Source organism: Bactrocera tryoni, chromosome 4, assembly GCF_016617805.1.
Source record: "Bactrocera tryoni isolate S06 chromosome 4, CSIRO_BtryS06_freeze2, whole genome shotgun sequence".
Classification (NCBI taxonomy): Eukaryota; Metazoa; Arthropoda; class Insecta; order Diptera; family Tephritidae; genus Bactrocera; species Bactrocera tryoni.
In genome coordinates, this window is record NC_052502.1 from 66,801,662 (window position 1) to 66,824,138 (window position 22,477).

A 22,477-nucleotide genomic window follows, 5' to 3' on the forward strand; every position below is an offset into this window, starting at 1 on the left:
TAGGTCCACCTATGTTGGCCATGATTCTAGGTAATGCAGCCATCATCTTTTTAACTTTTACACAGGCTTTCGCGATGTGGGTTCGATAATTTAGCTTCGCGTCAATAATCACCCCCAGGTATTTCCACGAATGTTGCGTTGGAACATTGTATCCAACAATGTTGAACGTAGTCACCTCTAGCTTTTACTTACCCGTTATTAGCACCGTTTCGGTTTTTTGGTCAGCTAACTGGAGCTTTGCTTTTGTAAGCCATTATCAATTTTTATCGCCGCGTGGTTGCATAGGTGCTCCGTCTGGTTTATTTCTTTTACCACTACCGTTACTGCTATATCGTTAGCGTACACGATTATCTGTATTTCTTTGGGCAATGAGAGACGTAGCAAACCGTCATATAAAATATTCCACAGTAGCGGCCTTAGTAATGAACCTTGTGGTACACCGCTTTTTATACTCTCGCAACAATGTTGCTAACGAGAGTATTATAGTTTTGTTCACATAACGGTTGTTTGTAAGTCCTAAAACTAAAAGAGTCAGATATAGGGTTATATATACCAAAGTGATCAGGGCGACGAGTAGAGTCGAAATCCGGATGTCTGTCTGTCCGTCCGTCTGTCCGTCCGTCTGTCCGTCTGTCCGTCCGTCCGTGCAAGCTGTAACTTGAGTAAAAATTGAGATATCATGATGAAACTTGGTACACGTATTCCTTGGCTCCATAAGAAGGTTAAGTTCGAAGATGGGCCAAATCGACCCACTGCCACGCCCACAAAATGGCGGAAACCGAAAACCTATAAAGTGTCATAACTAAGCCATAAATAAAGATATTAAAGTGAAATTTGGCACAAAGGATCGCATTAGGGAGGGGCATATTTGGACCCAATTGTTTTGGAAAAGTGGGCGTGGCCCCGCCCCCTACTAAGTTTTTTGTACATATCTCGGAAACTATTATAGCTATGTCAACCAAACTCTACAGGGTCGCTTCCTTTAGGCATTTCCATATACAGTTCAAAAATGGAAGAAATCGGATAATAACCACGCCCACCTCCCATACAAAGGTTATGTTGAAAATCACTAAAAGTGCGTTAACCGACTAATAAAAAACGTCAGAAACACTAAATTTTACGGAAGAAGTGGCAGAAGGAAGCTGCATCCAGGCTTTTTTTAAAAATTTAAAATGGGCGTGGCGCCGCCCACTTATGGACCAAGAACCATATCTCAGGAACTACTAGACCGATTTCAATGAAATTCGGTATATAATGTTTTCTTAACACCCTGATGACATGTACGAAATATGGGTGAAATCGGTTCACAACCACGCCTTCTTCTAATATAAAGCTATTTTGAATTCCATCTGAGGCCTTCTCTGTATAATACGAGTATAAACATTAGGAACCAATGATGATAGCGGAATAAAACTTTACAAAAATACGGTATTTGAAAAATATTTAAATGACGAATAATGAAATCTCGATTATCACTTTACCATGCGAGAGTATAAAATGTTCGGTGACACCCGAACTTAGCCCTTCCTTACTTGTTACAATATAGTTTTTCGGATCTTTCTCTGTGTCATATAGAAGCAATCTATCCGAGAGGTAGCTAGATCTGATCCTCAGCAGGTAGGGTGGTGTTTTCTTTCGTTCCAGGGCTTCTATGATATGCGGCCAAAAGGCCGAGTTGAAGACATTTTTTACATCGAACGTCACTACCGCGCAGTAATCTTTGGAGACACATAACCACTTGCTTCCTTCAATTCCATTAACTTTTTTATGGCGTCTGTTGTTGACCTGTCTCTTCGGAAACCATATCGGTGGTTCTCTTTCTAGATGTTGCTCTAGCCGCACACAGATTGCGGCAGATTATATTGGTCAGTGACTAGCGGTGCGTTTGTAGCTCCAGATTCTTTTATTTGCTGCCTTTGAAGAAATTGCATCGGGAAGAGAGTTTGGACAACCGTCTTTAATAATCTAGGGCATGTAGGTGCTTGTCTTTTATAGTCTTTAATCTTTGACAGGACGATTTTGTATGCATCTCCCCACGGGTTTTCTTCGACCTTGTTACAGAGTTCTTTAAAACAACAGGCCTTGCTCTTCTTTATTGCTTTCTTGAGTTCATTTCCCCTTCATTTAAAGCGCTCCTTTAGCATTGTGAATGTGAAATCTGCCGTTTGTGGTACCCTTTGACACTGGCGCCTCACTTTGTGGAATTCACGTCTCAAAGTTTCAATATTCTCATTCCACCAGTATGCGGGTTTCGCAGGCTTTGCTGGCATTTTTAACTAAGTATTCAGTCTTCTGTTCTACGTCTAACGCTTAGTTCGGATTGTCATCTATCATTAATTTGTATATATCCTCTTCGAGGGTTTCAGCTTTCCAGCCTCTGATTTGAACCTTTTTAAGGGACTTAGGCATTTTGGGCATTTTGTCAATTTCAAGCAGAATTGCCAAAAGATCATTGAGTGTATACAAGTCGCTTACTTGTCATGTAAACGACCGCACTAGAGAGCTACTAGCATACGTAATATCGATTACAGAACAGCAGCTGTTATTTTCGAATATGCTTCTGTGACCTTTATTTAGCAAGCCGGAGTTCAGTACCGATAAAACCTTCAGAAAAGTTTCTCCTCGTCTCGCCAGGCCATATTTCAAACACCGGAAGCATTTTTTAATGTTCGGCTTCTCCCTATCCCAACCCATTCTATTTTGATTTTTTTGGCCTCAATAAGTAGCCCAGCCTATAAGGCGGGAGGCTTAGTACAGCTATTTGGGTGCCTGATTATGACGCCCTAATGCCTCTGATTGAGCATTTATCAAAATTTCTTAGTTTCTCTATCTGCATGCGAATAGCCTTGGCAATGTCTTCCTCTCCAGTTATTTCATCCGGATACCGGATTTCCACTGTTTTTTTATTCGGTAGGGCTTTAATTTTCGGTTGGTTCTTAAATGCTACCTTCTTTTTCCTTTTGATTTTCGTCCAGCCACCTTGTTTTTCCGATGTCTTTCCTCTGTTAATTGCGTTTAAGGTATCTACTTTTTCCTCGTTATTTTTAACGTCTGACTATCTGCCATATTTAAGATATTCCGTCTTGCTTCTCTGTTATTTTTTTATTCCCCTAAGGCGTTTTCGTACTTCTTCGTTATATTTTCAACGAGGTCCCTAAGGTTATATTCGATTGTTTGCTGTGGTGGACGCATCATATTTATCAACTTCTTGATTTCTTCGCCAAGCTCAGTCATGTGGGTGCCGCGAGGGTTTATTGCTCTCGCCTGCGGTGTGTTGTTTCACAGCGCTGATGGCGATGATCTTGTTGGCGTTAATTTTTCTGCGCCTAAGCATCTTTATGGGAGCTTTACTAAGTCGCGAAGACCGCTTAAATGGATATATTTCCTGGTGTCCTTTGCGTGTCAGTTCCTGGCACTTTGGTATTATTCGGATCTTTTGGGTTTCCCGTGTCGTTACCCAGTATAATCTCATAGATGTTACTGCCACTGTTACTGCCACTGTTACTGCTACTGTTGCTTGCATGTAAAATTCCATTCCTTTCTGTTTTACCAGCGCATTGTATGTAGGGGGCGGGTCGACATAAACAGGTACCCTCGGTAGCTATGCACCTACTCCAGTTCCCTGAGGTCTGTTCTTCGCTTTAGTGGCCCCGGAAAACACGGACGGATTAACGCTCTCCCGGGGCAACGCAGCCTACTAATCTTGCGCCCAATGCTCATTCCTTGACCAGAGCATGGAGGCCTGCAGAGCCGTGGGGATTTAAAGGGACTCCCAGTGCGCCGCCATTTGATTTGAACTTTATATCATATATGTATATGTATATAACCTTATATCTTGTCACAGATACGCAGAGAATACTAAAGTTATGGAGAGAGCACTTCTTCAGCCTGCTGAACATAACACCAGGATGGTGGAAGGTCCAGGTCAGTGTGGCTTTAGACCTGCAAAATCCACAACTGACCAGATATTCACCATGCGATAAGTCTTGGAAAAGACCCTTGAAAAGAGAATCGACACACACCACCTTTCCGTCGATTTTAAAGCTGCTTTTGATTTGATTATTACGGCTGTGTAAACCGACGTTTACCTCTACCAAAAGCTTCATCAGGATCGAGAAGAACCTCTCCGAGCCGTTCGATACCAAAAAAGGTATGCGGCAAGGCAAGGGAGCCGCCGACTGCGACTTCTTCAATAGACCTTGGCAATAATAATTCGAGCTGCAGAACTAAATAGAAAAGGCACCGTCTTCTATAAGAGTGTCCAGCTGCAGACGTACGCCGATAATATTGATATTATTGGCCTCAACACCTGTGATGTTAGCACTTCTTTCTCCAGACTGGATAAGACAGCAAAGCAAATGGGTCAGGTAGTGAACGAAGGCAAGAAATATCTCCTGTCATAAAACAAACAATCGTCATACTCGCGACTTGGCTCCCATGTAGCTCTCGACTGTCATAACTTCGAAGTCGTAGATAACTTCGTCTATCTAGGAACCAGTATTAACACCAACAACAACAGAATAACTCTCGCCAACAGGTGCTACTTCGTAAAGAGTATGCAATAGAAAAGTAAAGTCCCCTCTCGACGAACAATTACCTAACTCTATAAGCCACTCATTCCCGTCCTGCTAAATGGTCCAGAGGCAGCGGCAACACTGGCCAGGTCAAGTCGTCCGAATGGACGAAAACTTTCCAGCTCTGAAAGTACTCGACGCAGAATTTAAGCTTTCGCCCAGAGACAGGCGATAAATCGGCCGAATTTTGTGACAAAGGAGAAGGGAAATCGAAAACACCACGTCAAAGCAAGTCAAAAATCAAGGTTACGAGGTTATGCAGTTTTCTTTGATTATCGAGGAGTGGTGCACACGGAATTCCTTCCGACTGCCCAAATTGTCAATAAGGAGGTAAAAAGAGATCGGAGTTATGGGCCGAAACTCTTGACATACTGCATTGATTATCGTGAGTTTTTTTTCCAATTTTTTAACTAATATTGTGTCGCTGCCTCCGTATTCGCCTGATTTAGCTCCGTGTGACTTCTGACTCAAACGGCTCCGTGAAACCCGTTTTGAGTCAATTGAATACATTAAACGTGAATAACTAGGCGCATTAGATGCTATTCCGGAAATTGACTTTAACAACTGTTTCGAAAATTGGAAAAAACGTTGACACAAATGTAGTGAGGCTAAGGAGGATTACTTTAAGAGGACAACGGAGATTTTAAAGAATAAATTAAGAATTTTAAAATTATTAATAAAGTCTTACTACTTTTTACAATATTTGCTTGTATTTATACTATTTATTGTATTCATACAAAGTAGGGCAATCCAACAAAGTAATAAAGAGATATTTAAAATCATTTTATTTATCTAACTGCTTACATAAATATTTCGGACACAAATCAAAATAAAGTAATACATAAAGCAAGGTATTTTAAAACCTAGGACTATTTGACCAAATTGAATTATTTTGCTCGAAAATAAAAGATGGACTTATTATTCAAGAAATGGTTCTAGTTTTTTTTAACATAACAACTTTTAGTAAACACGCTAGCATAAAAACACTTTTTATTCAAATGTCTGCAAAGCAAATATACATATTTTAGCCCTTTAGAAAAAAATTAATTAAAGTATTTAAATTTAAGACTTTATTTGGCTTAGCTAATAAATTTAAACAAATTTTGTAGTGAAGGAATACAAATTCACTTAAGTAATTTTCATATACTTACATAAATATATTTACATATGAAATTCTATATTTCTAGTTTACTATATATAAACTATTTCATAAACAACATACATACTGAGGAGGCGTTTACAAAAATAAAAAGATATTAATAATAGAGATTTAAGTACGTTTTTTGCTTGTCGAGCTAAAAAAATTTGTTGAGGAATTTATTAATATGTGTGTATGTATGTATATGAAATTTGAGAATGTTTAGGGATTTATGTATATATAAACATAATGAAACATATTAAATTTGAACGATTTGTTCAAACTGAAATACATTTTTCAAAATGTAAATACACAAACGATTTTAATTCTATTTCACCATTCGATTTAACCCCTTGAGCTCAAAAGCTTTGGCAAAATACTTGTATTGGTTAGCATTATGACCACAAATGAAGGCTTTTATCTTAAATGTTAAATTCATATTTTTAGCTTATAATCAAAATAGATTATTTATTTTTCTTTAAAACCCATTTTTTTTAATACTATTCATTTTGAATACTAAAATTATAATTTTTTTTACTAAATAACTTTTCCTTTGTAAATTTGTAATAGATGGCTTCCAAATTTATTTTGTATATTTTTCAGAATAGCTTTATCAATTATGTATTTATTAAACAACAAACTAATTAACACCAAAATTATAAGCGGTAAAACTTATCTTAAGGCTTTTAGTAAGATCATAAAATCGTACAGCTTGAATTTATGTTGCTATATACATGTTTAGGTTTGTATGTATGGATCCGTATGGTACAATATATGATAAAGCATATATGAAAATAAATTGCAATTAAAGGACAAAAGTAATATGCAAATTACAAAATCTCAGTCTTCGGTTAGATCCATTTTGGCGCAAGGTAATATTCACATAAACATTCGTATACAAGTACTTATACATACTTAGAATACTAACAAATAGAAAACTGGAAAATGTGTATTTATTTTACTTAAAAACATAGATATGTATTCTACTTAGTGATTATGAATTCAAATAATATAATACTGTAGACAGCGTTCAAATTCGCTTGAATGTGTGGACTTAAATCCAACTTCACTTATATTCACTTCAATTCACTTATATCATCTTCTAAACTTTAAGTATATTTACACTGAAATCGACGAAAATTGCGTTGGCCACACATATGTACATATGTGTCTCCTAGATATGATACATATTTAAGTGCATAAATCATTTTTTTATATCAGTGCTAGGTTGTATGCATATTTATATTTACATATGTATGTGTATACTGGTATCAAATTTAAAGAAATACTGATGTTTATATTCGTTGGAATTAATTGACAGGTCACCTAATGTAGTGTCCTTTTATATAACGAACAACCTCTTGATTGTAATCCAAAGTTAATAAAAATAAATAAATAAATAAATAAACGGGGTATAACAAACGACAAAGGTGCCGCAAATCTTCAAACCCCACCCTTTATTCCCTGTACGTTAGTTATTTTTGTTCTATTAATACTTTTACTAGCTCACTTAATAATATACTTTATTGTGTTGGAGTGCAACGATTGTTAATGATTTGTGACAGACTCCATAACCGTTTTATTTAATTTTTATTAAAGCTTATATACATTTCCTTTGAAAAATTTTAGTCCTAACTGTCTTCAGAGGGTATCGGGCGGAGATTTAAAAAATACTCATCACTACTTATAAACATGTATGTATTGTTTTTTTTATTCGACACGTTTTACACTTGACTTCACAGCACCAGTGAAATGTGCATGCGCAACGTTCAATGACGTCGATTACTTGTGTACGATAGCCACGACCGCAACACATCAAGTCACAGCCATCAACGCCGATTGATGTATCATTGCATTGACGCCCATGTGTTCCTTGAATACCTAAGCGCAAATTTTTCTCGCAGAAGCTTGGTGACTGTTCCAGGTAAACAATATCTTTGGGGCCAGGTGGCTTATGTTCCGGATTCTGCGGTTTCAACTGAAAGTTGTATCTGTCAGGAAAAAGAAAAATTAAAACTATACATAAGCGAGAGAGTATCATACGTAATGTTTTTGTATTAAAATTGCTATTAATAATCATTTATAATAACCATAATCGGTACTAACATACTTGAACAAAGTTGGTTGAAAAATGTATGTGTCTGCACTATTATATGCACTACTAACCTATTGTTCTTTTTCCCTTGACGACCACGGCTACGCACCGAATTTCGGGAGAAACTATTTGGGTTATTAACGGTATTCAAAGGTGATTTATTCGGATGTATTTTTATTAAATGGTCTGGTATATGATCATTAATCATTCGATCTGCGCTGAAAGCATTCGGGCTTGCTGCGTTAGGGCTCATAGCCGCACTAGACATTCCAATGACATTTGAATTTGCTGAATTACTTGGTACTGTATTCCCATTTTGTCTTAGGCTATTACTGACCATTACGCGTGATGCACCATCAAAACGATCCTTAAGATTATCACCTATTACGCGAAAATTAGCCAATCGCATCCAGCAAGTCTTTACGGTACAAGAGCCAGACATACCGTGGCATTTACATTCCTGACGCATTTCCGCTTGTACATGCTAAAATTGTTAAAACAAAAAATCGGTAATTTTTGTTTGTATATGTGTAAATAAATAAAATTTTATTGTATGATTGATTTCAATACCAAAAGTTAATATATTTCTTCAAATGATTTTACTTTTACGTTAAGAAATGTCACCTAATTCAAACAATATACAAGTGTATTATAGCCTACAACAAAGGTTTTCACCGCCATTTTTCGATGATGCTGCAACTATGTCATTGCTAAATTATTGTGGATGAAATTGCAAGTTATTTCACTAATTCCTGTAAATATTTTGGTATAATTTTGGTGTGTACGAATGAACAAATTTTAGTCACTTAAATTCTTAATTTAATTGCCGATTTTAGTAAATACTGCAATATGGAAGCAAATGTGCTTAAAATTAAACTTTTATGAGATATTTCCTTTTAGCAACTGTTAAATGTATACAAATGATACATACCATTGGCGGATTTTAAAGGCGCTAATGTTCCTCATTTTCCCCCCAAGGGCTAAATGGCTTAATAATAATTTTACTACTCAGAAAAAATATAAAGCAACAGCAATGTAATCCAGAAATTTGCCATTTTATGTCAGAAACAAAATAAAAGAATTTTTCCATTTTTTTATATAATAAATAATGCTAAGGAACCACTGAAGTTACAAATTGTAGCAACATATGTAGATTAAATTGTTAATAAATCCAATCAGTTCCGTAACTGAAAGTGCTAAATTTGAAACAGCGCGGTTTGATAGAGAACTTGAAATAAATGCTGCGTTCAGCTCCATCTGTGATCTGTTCGATTGACACTATCTCCGCGGTTTATCCTCCAAGTTTTCCAATATAAAAAAAACAAAAGCTAAAGCCATTGTGCATCGAGCATTCTGACATTTTACGACGTGTTTTTTACTGTTGTAACTGAACTTCCAAAAACAACAGTAAGTAACTGGATAAATAAGGAAACAGCGAGGAAAAGCAACGATACTCATCGCAGCCGTGTGCAAATTTGAACTAATAATTGAGATTTTTGGTCTATGTATGGTATATTCTATCTCTAACTCATTCACTCAGCGCGATTCTTCAGAAAGAATCGATCCATCTGGCAAAGGCATCAAATATGATAGCAACAACAAGCAGCGTGCTTGTAACGTTCCAAAACCGAAGACAAAAAGCTGAGGAATATTTTCGATCCATTTATTTAGGTACGAAAAAATGGCAGCTGGACTGAAAGTTGACGAAGAAGTTGACAATGAATCTCCGACAAATAAAACGCGAAAATTCCTGCGTGATAACTTGTGAACAATGTCACGTGATCTCAGTGTACATTCCTCTGTTGGATACAATCGGCGAAGATTTGTATTCGCACTTTTCTAGAGAAGTATTGTATGGATTTTAACTGAGTTTGCAGTTTTCAGAAAAAGTATGAGCTTTGAAAACTAAGGAAATGGAAAACTTTTTGACTGCTTGATAGATAAATTCAAAGGCCTTTTGAATAAAGACATCGTCCTGCGGCCTTTGAAGCTCAAAGGTGAACATTATCACTGGCAGTGCAGAAGCAAAAAGACATTAGGCAAAAAGTTACCGACTACCCCCCAAAAACGATTTCTGAATCCGACCCTGTACATACATATGTATGTATGTATATTGAATGCCTTGAAATTCAAATTTTCAGAAGTGGTTAGTTAGAAGTTTTTTTTATGATCATCGTGAAGTTAACTGCAACCTTCATGATATACTATCTTCATTGGCTCTCTTAAAATTGCCTGATGTGTTCGGGCATTCACGCAAATGTTACCTTATTAAGCAAAAAACAGCGCAGCATGAGCCCAATTTTTATGCGCTTGTTGATATTTTCAAAACAACCAAAGTAGCAATAGTATCAGTATCAACACATAAGGTAGGCCATCTCTGTAACACGATCAATAAAGCTTAATACCGTGGCAACGTATTAATAACAGTGGAGAGAAGAATTAATCGACGAATGGAGAGCAACAGAATGAATCGCTAGTTGACAAGGGAATGTAACTTAATTTTAAGATATTGATACATATGTATATACATATGTACATACATATGTGTATTTCATGTACATTTGTATACGGGTGGATCTCAAATGCAGACTTCTTTATAATTTTCCACTGCGCAAGCGCAGGTATACTATGACATTATACAAAAAAAACTAAAAGAAGTTTATTTATAAAAATATTACTCATACAAATCGCACTAAAGAGGGAGAATAAATGATCCAATTGGGTATTAATTGCGCAAGCGATTAGTGGTTAATGCAAAGTTTAAAAACCACAATAAGAACAAAAAGACAAATCAATACAGATTGTACAATAAATACACATGTTTGCCCCTATACAAAGCTGTAGGTTATATAAGTATTAAACGTTTTAGAAAAATATTAACAAAAATTTTTAACGTTATTTTAACGAAAATATTCTTTTTAAAGAATACAAGTAGTTTATATTTAGTAATTGTATATTATTACATGTTAACCAATACAATGTAATAATTACCTATTAGTCAATTACCAATAACCCATTTTTATATACATACATATATAGTATATATATATAGGTCTTTACTTGCTAGGCAGAAATTGAACTTAATTCTCACAGAGTAGTAGAGCACTAAAAATTTTTTTGTTACCGCGGTCGCTTATGTCTCTATAAATATCTGTGTTTATATGAAGTCTTATACTACTCACAATGAAAACTTTCTTTTTTGTGGGCGCTTAAGTTTTCCTACCAGCAATGCTGTCAACATATTAATATTGGTTAGCAGCAAGCTGCACGGTAGGAATCGAATCTGTGTGTGGCGGACATGAAAAAAGCGACTGGCCACCAACTCACGTTGCGTGTTCAATAAACGCTGTGAAGTGCAGTATGTATTTATTACCCCACGGATTCAGAGCAACAACGCAGTAACTTCAAATAAAAAATATAAAAACGAAAAGTATAAATCAAGAGCAAATGAACTATTACACATTTTACGATTTAAGCTCAAATGTTCATGCATACATATACATATGTATGTACATCAGCGAATCGAACTAGGTACAAATATAGTATATTGTTTATATGTGTATATGCATGTAATTGAAGAAGATACAAAATAATATCTTTACGTACACACATTATACTTGTTTGTGCAAATTATAAACGGGTTAATTGTATTGGAAACAATCCACTCAAATTCTCTGCCATGGTTGTAGTTTCAAAAAGTGTAATAGTGAATACGCTATCAAGCAGCATTGCAATTAACACAGACTGCTAAAGTGGCCATAAAAATGTTGTCTTTATAGTCATTGGAGTTGTTGTACTTGTCAGTACAGTATATACGATTACCATGAAGTAGCTTCTCTTTTTAATTGTCATTACCATTTACTATCTTTTTATTACGAATACAAGACGATCTACCACACATGAATACCTATAATGAGATGTTTGATCGGTGTAACTAGTAATTATTTTTCAAGTCGATACTTATATAACATGATTAACATTATTATAAGCAAAAGTTTGGATTTCAAGGAGATTGTTTATACACACACGTAAATAAAAAGCGGCAAATAACTCCATATTATTTTCTCCTATTTCACAATTGGTAGCAATAATTTAACATCAGTTCAATATATTTAACTTTGCGTGTATGCAAAAATAAATAAATTCTATCTTTAGCAAATAATACTTACACTGCGGCCAGCTTCATTATTATGTAAGTTCATTTTTTCTCTCAAATTTCGGCCGCGTTCTCCAGTGTCTACAAAATCACGTGAGAATTTAAAACCAAATCCGATATTGTCCGAGCACCCTCCCCATTCCCAGTCGCGAACACCCGCTACGCTGCCTGTTTGGTGACTCGCTTGCGGCGATCGCGACTGATGGCTATAATCACAGGTGCACGATTCAATGGAGCCCTCGCTGCAGGCGCGCGCAATCGAATGTGTGACAGCGGCACTGGTGATGGCATAAATAAAGCCAGTCTCACGACAGCCTGAAAGAAAATAAATGTTTATAAAATAATGAATGTACAAAATGCGAAATAGGAGCATATCCATTATGAATGAACATTAAAGTGACAGCAAATAAAATATAAGCGTTACAATACATACATATATATGTATGTGTATATAGAAATCATAGGGCTGTCCTTAAACATTACTAATAGAGTATACACTAATTTTAAGTGACAAATTTGAAAGCTTTATAAATAATACATTTTTTAAACTTGATCTAACTGACGACATTGGAACATACCTAGTACATGTTTGGATACGTATTCAACTATCAATGCATGTACCATATGTATAAATATTATTCCCACAAGCTAAATTAAACAATAGTATAAAACAGCAATATTTTAGTCTCTTCTGATGTTATTATTTTTAGGTTTCACATATTATTCGAAGAATATTATATGTGACGGAAAATAACATTTAGGAGTTGCAATAAGTATTTAATACTTCTCACTTCCGTAAATAGCGTTACCTTGCTACTTTTACTTGTTCTTAAACATGCCGACATCACTTTGTCTTAAAGCATTTTAGATAATTAATATTGGTATAAGTAGTATTCAGACAATTTGCATTTTACAAAATTTTACATAACTTTTTCGTATCGTCATTCGCGCATAAAAACACTGAAATTTTATAAAAAAAAAAAAGATGATACGATACGATAAATATGTATGTATATAAGTATATGTAGATTCATGTAAATAAAATTCGATGTAGATCTAGAACTTTGATAATTATATATTTCTGTAAAGACTAATAGCACTTGTCTTTGAAATTCCGGTTATATGACAGCTTAAGTTTCATTATTAATTTGAATGTAGCAAGTTAAGTTGAAAGAATACTGCAAAAAGTACAGATTAATTGGTACAGATTGTTTGCTACCAATTTTACTGTATTTTTATTTTTATGAGCTATTATGCAGCAAATAAAAGGACCCAACAATGACACAGTACTCCTTTTTATGTAGAGCTTCATGGAAATTTATATTGTATGCAATTAACTTTATTTGGTTTAACAATATATACAACTTTGTTTTAAAAACAAATGTAGCTGTCAGAAATGGAGTAGTTTTGATGTGATATCGGATTGAAATACCTTGTTCTGAAAGCCGGTAAAAATTTATAATATAATTTGAAAAAGAAAAACTTAGTTAAGGAGTGTGCCTAGTAATAGCGAAATCGCTGAAAACTGCAGCAAATTGGAGTTAATATTGGCCGCCTCAACAAATTTGGGACAGTCTCAAGACGCTTTGTCGATAAGCGACAAAGATTTGCAGCAAACGGTCGTTTCTAGCTGTCCACGTGAGATCAGTCGTAACTTTACCAATATACCTAACCTAACGTGTGAAATTTGATTGAAGGTGAAAGCTTTATAAATTTCTCAGTATATTTATGGACAATTTTGGTACTTTTTAGGGACAAACAGAAAAATGTTAACCTGGAGAAATTCATATCAACTTTAAGCGAAATAATCAAGAAAGATAAAATACGGATTGCAACTGACTACTTTTGATATTTCTTCCAAATCAAACGTCAGCATCTTTCCCAACGACCAGTTGAAATCATCCTTCTGGAAGGTGTCGTAACAGTCTCCCTATTGCAGTTAAAGTGGAACTTTTGCATTAATATGTTGTGTTACTTTACCAATATTATTTTAATTACAGCCTTGCTTACTCGATTAAGTATATGCTACAAAACTAACTATAATTAATAAATTAAAGTAATAAAACAGTACACAGACAACTTTTTTTTTCATTCTTTTGAGTCTGAATTATACCTTAAAAGCTCACTTTTAATCAGTTTTACACACATGGCAACACTCATGTTAGTTCAATAAAACTAAAATTTTTGGGAAATAAAATATTTACATTTAAATTGAAAACAAATATCATTTGCAACATTCGGTTTGTGAAAACGAGGTTTTGATTTTACAGGAATGTAATAGGACTGATTTTCTTTCGCCGTAACTGTATTTCGGAGCGTGCGCCCACCGACTGGATTCGGTAGAGGGCGTTTCTAGCTAAAGAATGAGCGGCTGGTCAGTTGTCTCCGAGCACCTGGAGTCAGGACAAACGTTTTAGCGCGACGTGTTTCTGTGAGTGGTGCCAGCCACTACGCGATTAAATTCTATTTGAAACTCGGTAACTCGAAACTCGGTAAATCTGCAACAGAGACGTTTGATATGATTAAACAGGCTTACCCATATGTTGCTTTAGCAAGAAGTGGCATGTTTCGATGGCCTTTTTGGAGGACCGATAAGAAATTTATCAAAATCTGTGGTTCATGACATTATGATGAAGCACTTGAACAGCATGGTGTACGCGAAGATAATCCCAAAAGTGCTCACTGATGACCAGAAATTGCGGCTAGTGGAAGTGTGGCATGAAAATTTGAACATGTGTGAAAGTTACCCCAAATTTTTAAATAACGTAATCACGGATGACGAGGCATGGCTTTTTGAGTATGACCCGAGACAAAGAGGCAATTTTCCTTTTCGTTTGAGATAACAGAGGGATCCAAGCAGCATACATCTCGGCTCCCAAGGCTATTCCGTAGAATGCCTTCAATGCTCGGAAATCGCGCTGGGAGCGGTGCATCGACGCAGAAGGAGCCTATTTTGAAAGTTTTTAAAGAGTTGTAAGGATTGGTTCAACAATTTTTTTTTAAATTGACTCAGTCCTACTACTTTCAGAACAAAACCTCTACAAGTATTTATTGTACTTTAGTTGCACCGTGTATGCAAATATTGGTATGAGCCTAAAGAATGCAGTCATTTTGAAGTTTTATTTAGGTAGGTATCTATTTTTATCAAAAGGATAAAAAACTGCGATATACTATTTTATATGAGCAAACATGCTTAGTAGAAGTTTTAAAACTGATTGTAGATATTGAAGTCAAATAAATAACTACTCATTTGATGGTTCGAATTTTCAAATTCATGTTTGTAGGAATCATTTGAATATATGCGTACAATTTTAAACAGACTCTCCCTAAAAAGGAATACAATTGCTAAGTATTTGGAATAGTAGAAAAGAACTGCAACCAAATACGCTCTGAAATAACTGGCTCAGTACTCAGTCGTTGAGTATGTATTATACCACGTGCATTCCAAAAAACTGATGTCATAACCTTTCCCTCGCACATTTTCTTTCCACGCCTGAGGACCGGTTCATCATGTGGAGTCCACTACAATGACTGTCGATTGGACTCCAGTGGGAAATGATGGAGCTATGCTTCTATTGTCACACACCGCTTGAAAACTTAACACAAGTTGCTAAACAAAAATACTGGATTTCATTAACTAATAGTTATAATCCAACTAATATAAATCATATACATATATGGTAGTAGTAGTATTTTCTATGTACATATCAGCCACAGTGAAACGTGGACGGGTCCTCTAGTATACTATAATTATTTGTTTTTCGCTAGATGAGTTTGTGTATGGGTAAGAAAAAATTTATAACACGCCTTTCGACGGATGTGTGATATTTACACAATATACGTATGGAGTACATACTTTTTCATATAAATTATATATTTCTCAGAAAAAAACACTTTTAAAAGAAATGAATTAAAATTGGCCCAGAATTTAATTTTTATATGGTATTATCGAATTCTTACTAAATGCGCACACGTTGTTTGCATTAAATTTCATTTCCCACATATTTAAACTAATATTTACCGTACATACACTTGCCACACCGAAATATTTACCTTTTAAATTTTTTTTATTGTTTTGAGGTAAAATGATTTCAGTTTTGATAAGCCGCATGCGGAAGGAAGTTAGAGTATTCGCTTTTAGTAATATGTATGTATATGTATTTACCATAAGTATGTATGTAAATATTAGCATGGAATGGGAATGATGATGTTAGTTTGAAAGGCGTGCGCCCGTGTACGACCTATATGTCACGATAAAATGAGAAGTATGTATATAATATATAAGCATCATAATAACAATATTGGACCTTCGTACATATGTACACATGGATCTGGCTAGAAAAATACGGCATGTATCATGCAGCAGAAAATACATCCATAAAATCAAAACATCAACTACACATGACCTCTTGTGAATATGGAATAATCAATATTAAAATATATGTACGTACACATGTACATATGTAGAAACTTTAAACAAGTCAGAAAATAAAAATAATTTTCTGTGTTTGTTCGGCTTAACATGGTTTCAGTGATATAAGAAATAATCCTTTAATTATTTCAAATTTCGCTTTATGTAAACAAGATGCAAACCGTAAAAAATTTAGTGAGGGAATCAAATTATTTTGTAAATATTCCGAAATGCAACAAACGTTTTAAAATTATGAAATGTTTATATTGTCGATAAACTGAACCACTAGCTATATAAACTCGTAGGTATCGATGTTCTAAAACTGCCAACATCCCTAAATCGCACGTATGTATATATATTGTAGCTCAAATAAGGGAAGGAGACGCACGGTTCAGATTATTTTGATAGTTTGCTAAAGATAAGAAAGGGCATGCGCACCTGGTCGATATGTGCAAACGTACACGAAACTTTCAACATCATGATTTTTGTACGTCAAAAAATGTAACTATTTATATATACCTACATACTTAAGGTATATATATTTTTTTAATAATAAAAATATGACGCAATAAACGTACGTTTTAGCTTAAAATCCTTTGCATACATACATATTTACACCATACATGTATGTATGTTTATATTACTTGATCTTCTATTAAAACTGTTATTTGTGGTTCAAGTAATTGTTAACGTTTAGTAATACAACACACATCCAATAATAGATATTTCCATTAAGTAATGTATGATTAATACTTTGGCGAATTTCATGGTTCCACGCCTCAGCTTTCGCAGAAATTGTAATTTTTCTTATGTACATATGTATGTACATACATATTAATAAGATACATTGTGGAATATTCGTTATTGGTGTATTTTGCACACATTTACGTAACGTAAAATACAAAAGTTTTGGATTTTTATATTGGTATATTCATAACTGATCCAACAATAAAAGACGGGCATGAACATTTCCTGTCATATGTACATACATATGTGGGTGTTGCTCTACTTAGTTGAAACTGCCGGCGAACATTAATACAATAGGTATTGTATAGTTGAGTATTTCCTATTACATTTCAATTTACTGACAGAATATATTTGTGAATATTTAAATACAAATATGTATTCATGTATATGATTTAATTGTAAGATTGGGTTCAGCTGCAGTTCCGCTAATACTTAATGCTCCTTTCATTCAGTCGTGGCCTACTTGGTATTGTTGGAAAGAGTCCTAGTCCGGACGTCTGCATTTCACCCAATTGTTTTGTGCAATATTAGGGACTTTTCTTGTGGACAATTGGGAATATACTACATGTTCCCTTTTCGTGGCGCAAGCACTTGTATCATCTTTGATCACTACTTGCAGTTGTTGATCCTTTTTAAAGCAGCACCCAATTTGTAAAAGATCCGCACGCGTACATACATTTGAATGGATGTATTACTACTTATGTACGGTCTATGTATGTGTTTAACCACTTAAAAATGAACATTGACATGTATCTCGTTTCTAGTGCTGTTGAGCATTATTTATTTGAAGACACAACAATATATGTTTGTTATTCCTGTTATTTAAGCTGCTTTAGTTTAAAGGTCGTGTGTCTATATTTGTTTAACATGGTATATTGATCCAGCAAGACAAAAGAGGATGTTATCATGGTAAATCCAGTTAAAACGTATGATTATACAGTTTACACATACTCCTTGTATTTCAATACTTACTGTCTTATAAATGTATATATATATATATAAATACATATATACATATATATACATACATATATATAACTATATATATACATATATATATATATACATATACATACATATATATGTATGTCCGGAGACCATTGTAAAGAACTTTTCATTATTACCAAATGTATGTGTATATTATACACATGTGTATAAGTATGTGTATTTATGTTTTTATTTCCATTATTAGAAAACATATGTATGTTGATTACTGCCGCATTATTTGTCAAATATTCCATAATTCAACACTTCTGAACTTTACAATTCCACTGAGCCCTCTACAGAGTATTATAGTTTTATTCACTTAACGGTTGTACGTATCACCTAAATCTAATCGAGATAGATATAGGGTTATATATATATATATATATATAAATGATCAGGGTGACGAGAAAAGTTGAAATCCGGTTGACTGTCTGTCTGTCCGTCCGCCCGTGCAAGCTTGAACTTGAGTAAAAATTGAGAAATTTTGATGAAACTTGATATGCAGGTTCTTTAGTACAAAAAAAGTTCGAGTTCGTAGATGGGCGTAATCGGACTACTACTACGCCCACAAATCGCCCTTAACCGAAAACATATAAAGTGCCCTAACTAAGAAATAAATATAAAACTCATATTTTGTACAGGGGATCGCTGTAGCTAAGTTCACCTTTGGGAAAAAATGTTTGAAAAAGTTGGCGTGGCCTCGCCGTCTTATAAGTTTAATGTGTATGTCTCCTAAGCCACTTAAACTACAACAACCAAATTCGCTCAGCACGAATATTATAAGAATTCCTACCAAGATTGTGAAAATGGACGAACTCATATAACGGTATAAATGCCGAATATTTAGACCCCAATACCTATAGTTGACTTTTGATCGAAAATGTCGGTTAATGTGTGATATATATAACTGAAATTAAGGGATACTACTTTCCTTATAATGTTATGTGCGTATGTATATCAAAAAAGGGTTTAATCGAACCAATACTTTCGGTTGCATTGTGCCGCATATATCGGCAATATGTGAGCTATCCCAATGAAAATAAAAGAGCGTGTTTTACACATAACAGTGTTTTTTGTGCCAAAAATAGTTAAATTTGAGCAAAAGCTTGGCCTAGCCCCCATATAACTAATATCAGGATATTCGAACATCCGGTTGACTTAACTGTAAATGATTGGTTTTACATCTTAAAGTATTTCCCCGGCTTTGATTTTTGCAAGTTGCTTGTTTCTATTACGTCTATATTTTTCAAAAAGATTTTAAACTAGTGTACATATGTACATTTAAAATAAGTTTTAGCGAGGTTACAGTTTTTTATTATTTTTGTTTCTTTGATAAGTTCGTTTTTAGATTAAAGATGATGAAAATCATGTATAGTAAGAGTAACAATATTTTTGCAGGGCAGTATTATTTACTTTAGCATTAAACTGAAATCGTTAAGTGTAATTATACTATATAACATATGTAGGATACGCACCTAGAGAAATCTTTCTTGTTTACATGAGAAGTAAGCATTTACATATAATTACGGATAATAAACTATGTACAATAAGTGTGAAAATATAGAAAATTGTGTTGAAAATTAGTGTGGTCGTGGTTAGCAGTCAGTTTTGGGCCCAGAATTTAGTCAGGCTTCAAAAAATATAGATAATAACAGATGGTTGAATACTTATATGGTACATACAATTGGGTGTATGAATATGGAGTAAATTGGACATGCATCAAACTGTCAGCAATTCAGAAGATTGCCAAATTGTCTTAAGGCAACAGAAGCCACCTATTACGTTGTAAATGACAATTTCATTAGTTACACAGCAAAGGCGCACAACAGCGCAGACAGCATGAGTGCTGACAGCTAAAGAATGGTTTTCTTATTACATTTGTTGTGAATAAGAAAATTGTATGTGTTAATAATGCAAAAGGCGTATTCTAAATCAGGTATTGGCAGCATCCTACTGTGAGGTTTTCGAACTTCGAGTGTGGTCGAAATCTCTTTTGAAAAAGAAATAAGTGTTCAGATAAATGCTACTTGCTTTCCGCCTATTAACTTAAAAGATATTGTATAAAATTTGTAATTTGAGATGTCTAAATGGATTATGACCAAATACATACACATGTATGAAACCATGAATGTTAAATTTGGACAATAACAATATTTCTAAAAGTTTGCAACTTTCATAATATAAGTAGTTACCTCTATCGACAATTTTGCCGAACAAATTTTTTCCACGCAGAAAGTTTCTTGTTGAACAGTTCCAACGCCGATTTCGAAATTGATGTTGACATTCACTTATAGCAAGGTTGGCACCTTTTACTAGTGCACCCAGTACGCCAGGATTATCACGAACTAAGCGTCGTTGTTTTCGCCTTAGTGTAGAATGAATGGCGGGATCCATATACATAATACCTGAGCTAAGTGGTGATATATTATTTGGTTCGCCCACTTTAGCTATACCCCTAGAATAAGAAAGCAATAATAAATAATTTCATATAATTAATTATTTGCTAATAAATATTGGTTGTATAAATACTATATTACATATGTATCAACACTTGTTTTGCAATGAAAGCTGATTCATTAGATCGAAAAAAGGAAGAATGAAACTGATGATTCCTTTGCTATGTACTCAGCTCCATATTCCTTCTTTTGAGCTAAAGAATCTTAGATATAGAAAATATGTTCACATTAGTTAGATGTGTTTTAGAGCAAATTATTATATTTTTTTATACATCTAATTTTATTATCTCAGTAGTTTGATTATTTATATATCTGTATGTAATATCTTGAAATAAATTTAAAATTATATGGATACATTAAACAATATCAGGGCACTTGTATCAACACATAAATACTTAATTCTCTGTTTAAAAACTTTTGTAAAAAGAAAAATAAATTATATTGGAGCATCTTTGCAATAGATTCGGTTGTAATATTACCCACCTACCTACCTAGTATGTACATACACATTTATTGTCAATTTCATTTTCCATGAAATTTTAAGGCTTTATAGTTTCTAAAATCAACGAATGCATATGACCTTTACTATCTTTTGTCTACTGTTACTTGTTCAGTATTGATTCTTATGCATATACATATGTATGTATATTTATATCTATACATATGTATGTGTTTGTATTTGTATGTGTATCTATATTCGCTTTCCCCTTTTAGATAAAATGTGATTCACACTGTAAGAAAGTACAGATTCTAGCAAAAAAAAAAACTGAATTGCGGTCTATAATATTTTAATTTGTTTAAAAGTATATGTTTTGGGTTTATCCATTTATGCCGAGTTTCTTTCTTAAAAATAAACAAAAGACTTAAGAAGCGAACTTAAATTCTTATTATTATTTTAATATTTTATGCAATATTGCAGACTAACCACCACATGGATCCTTTTCCTCGACCAGGTTTCGGTTTACTTCCCGTTGATGTGCACAATGCTATTAAACATACGTAAAGCACTGCAGATAAGTCCATTTTTGTAATTAACTTTTACGTAGTTTTCGTTTATTTGATTTTTTGTTTGTTACTGTAACTATAAATATATTGTAGCACGGATTAAAACAATATATCACCCATTAAAATTGTCAATACTTTCAGTAGTTTTTGCTTATACACTTTCACTTTCAAATCCTTCAAAATTCAGTTATTCCATATTCTATATAACTTCTGTATTCCATACAACTTTCACCATCAATAATTCTTTACAACAAAATATTCACATATAATAATTTATTTGAATTTTATTGTAGACGTTTATTATTTACTTATAGTTATTTGAATTCGGAAGAAATTTTTTTTAATATTATATATCAAACAACTTTGCACAATTTCAATATAAAGAATTTAACTACTATAATAAATACGAGTTTTCTCACATATCCATTCATATATATGTATATACGTATGTAGGTGTATACATTTATAAATGTATTTTTTGTGCACAAATATTAATTACAATTTTTTGGAACTTAAAGGGAGAGGTATTTGCTTTGGAAAATTGCAGTTAAATTTCAAATAATTTAACAGTACAAATAATACTGTTACCCGATTCAATGCTATCGCCAAACTGACACTGAAGTAATTTGGCCTCACCTTCCTTACTTCGAACGGCGTCATAGTCGGATCATTGTTAGTTGTATTGCCTTCTTTCCTAAGGGTGACTAAGTTGTACTGATCAAGATGTTTTTATTACTGTAGCAGTCTAGTTGTGTGATCGTTAGTGTAGTCGAATAGAGAAACTGTTGAGTAAGAAAGAGAAGAAACGTGCCTATAGGTGATCACAAACTAGATAGGAATGATAATAAATATTTCGTATGCAAGAGTGGTGAACAACATTACCTTATGTTGTCATGTTACTCTGACTG

General features: G+C 34.0%; 1 protein-coding gene across 2 annotated transcripts; it reads right to left on the reverse strand.

The window, feature by feature from the left end:
- Positions 1-5,957: 5,957 nt before the first annotated feature.
- On the reverse strand, positions 5,958-22,228 carry LOC120773796 (protein wingless). Of its 2 annotated transcripts, none has more exons than XM_040102899.1 (5): positions 22,206-22,228; positions 20,301-20,563; positions 11,977-12,278; positions 7,879-8,291; positions 5,958-7,703 (listed from the first exon to the last, which is right to left on the reverse strand). In XM_040102899.1, the coding sequence occupies exons 2-5, from the start codon at positions 20,506-20,508 to the stop codon at positions 7,397-7,399; spliced, it is 1,230 nt and encodes a 409-aa protein (XP_039958833.1). In that variant the 5' UTR covers positions 20,509-20,563; positions 22,206-22,228; the 3' UTR covers positions 5,958-7,396. The 2 variants fall into 2 exon arrangements, with proteins under 2 accessions (XP_039958833.1, XP_039958832.1); XM_040102898.1 differs by lacking the exon at positions 22,206-22,228 and adding an exon at positions 21,490-21,846.
- Between the last annotated feature and the right edge of the window lie 249 nt (positions 22,229-22,477).

Excerpts from the sequence above, each read along its gene's own strand:
- LOC120773796 (XM_040102898.1), bottom strand. The coding sequence starts at position 21,587 with ATGGACTTATCTGCAGTGCTTTACGTATGTTTAATAGCATTGTGCACA. Across the intron at positions 20,564-21,489 it reads GGAAAAGGATCCATGTGGTG|GGGTATAGCTAAAGTGGGCG; the intron begins GTTAGTCTGCAA and ends TTCTTATTCTAG. Across the intron at positions 7,704-7,878 it reads CAAGGGAAAAAGAACAATAG|ATACAACTTTCAGTTGAAAC; the intron begins GTTAGTAGTGCA and ends TTTTCCTGACAG.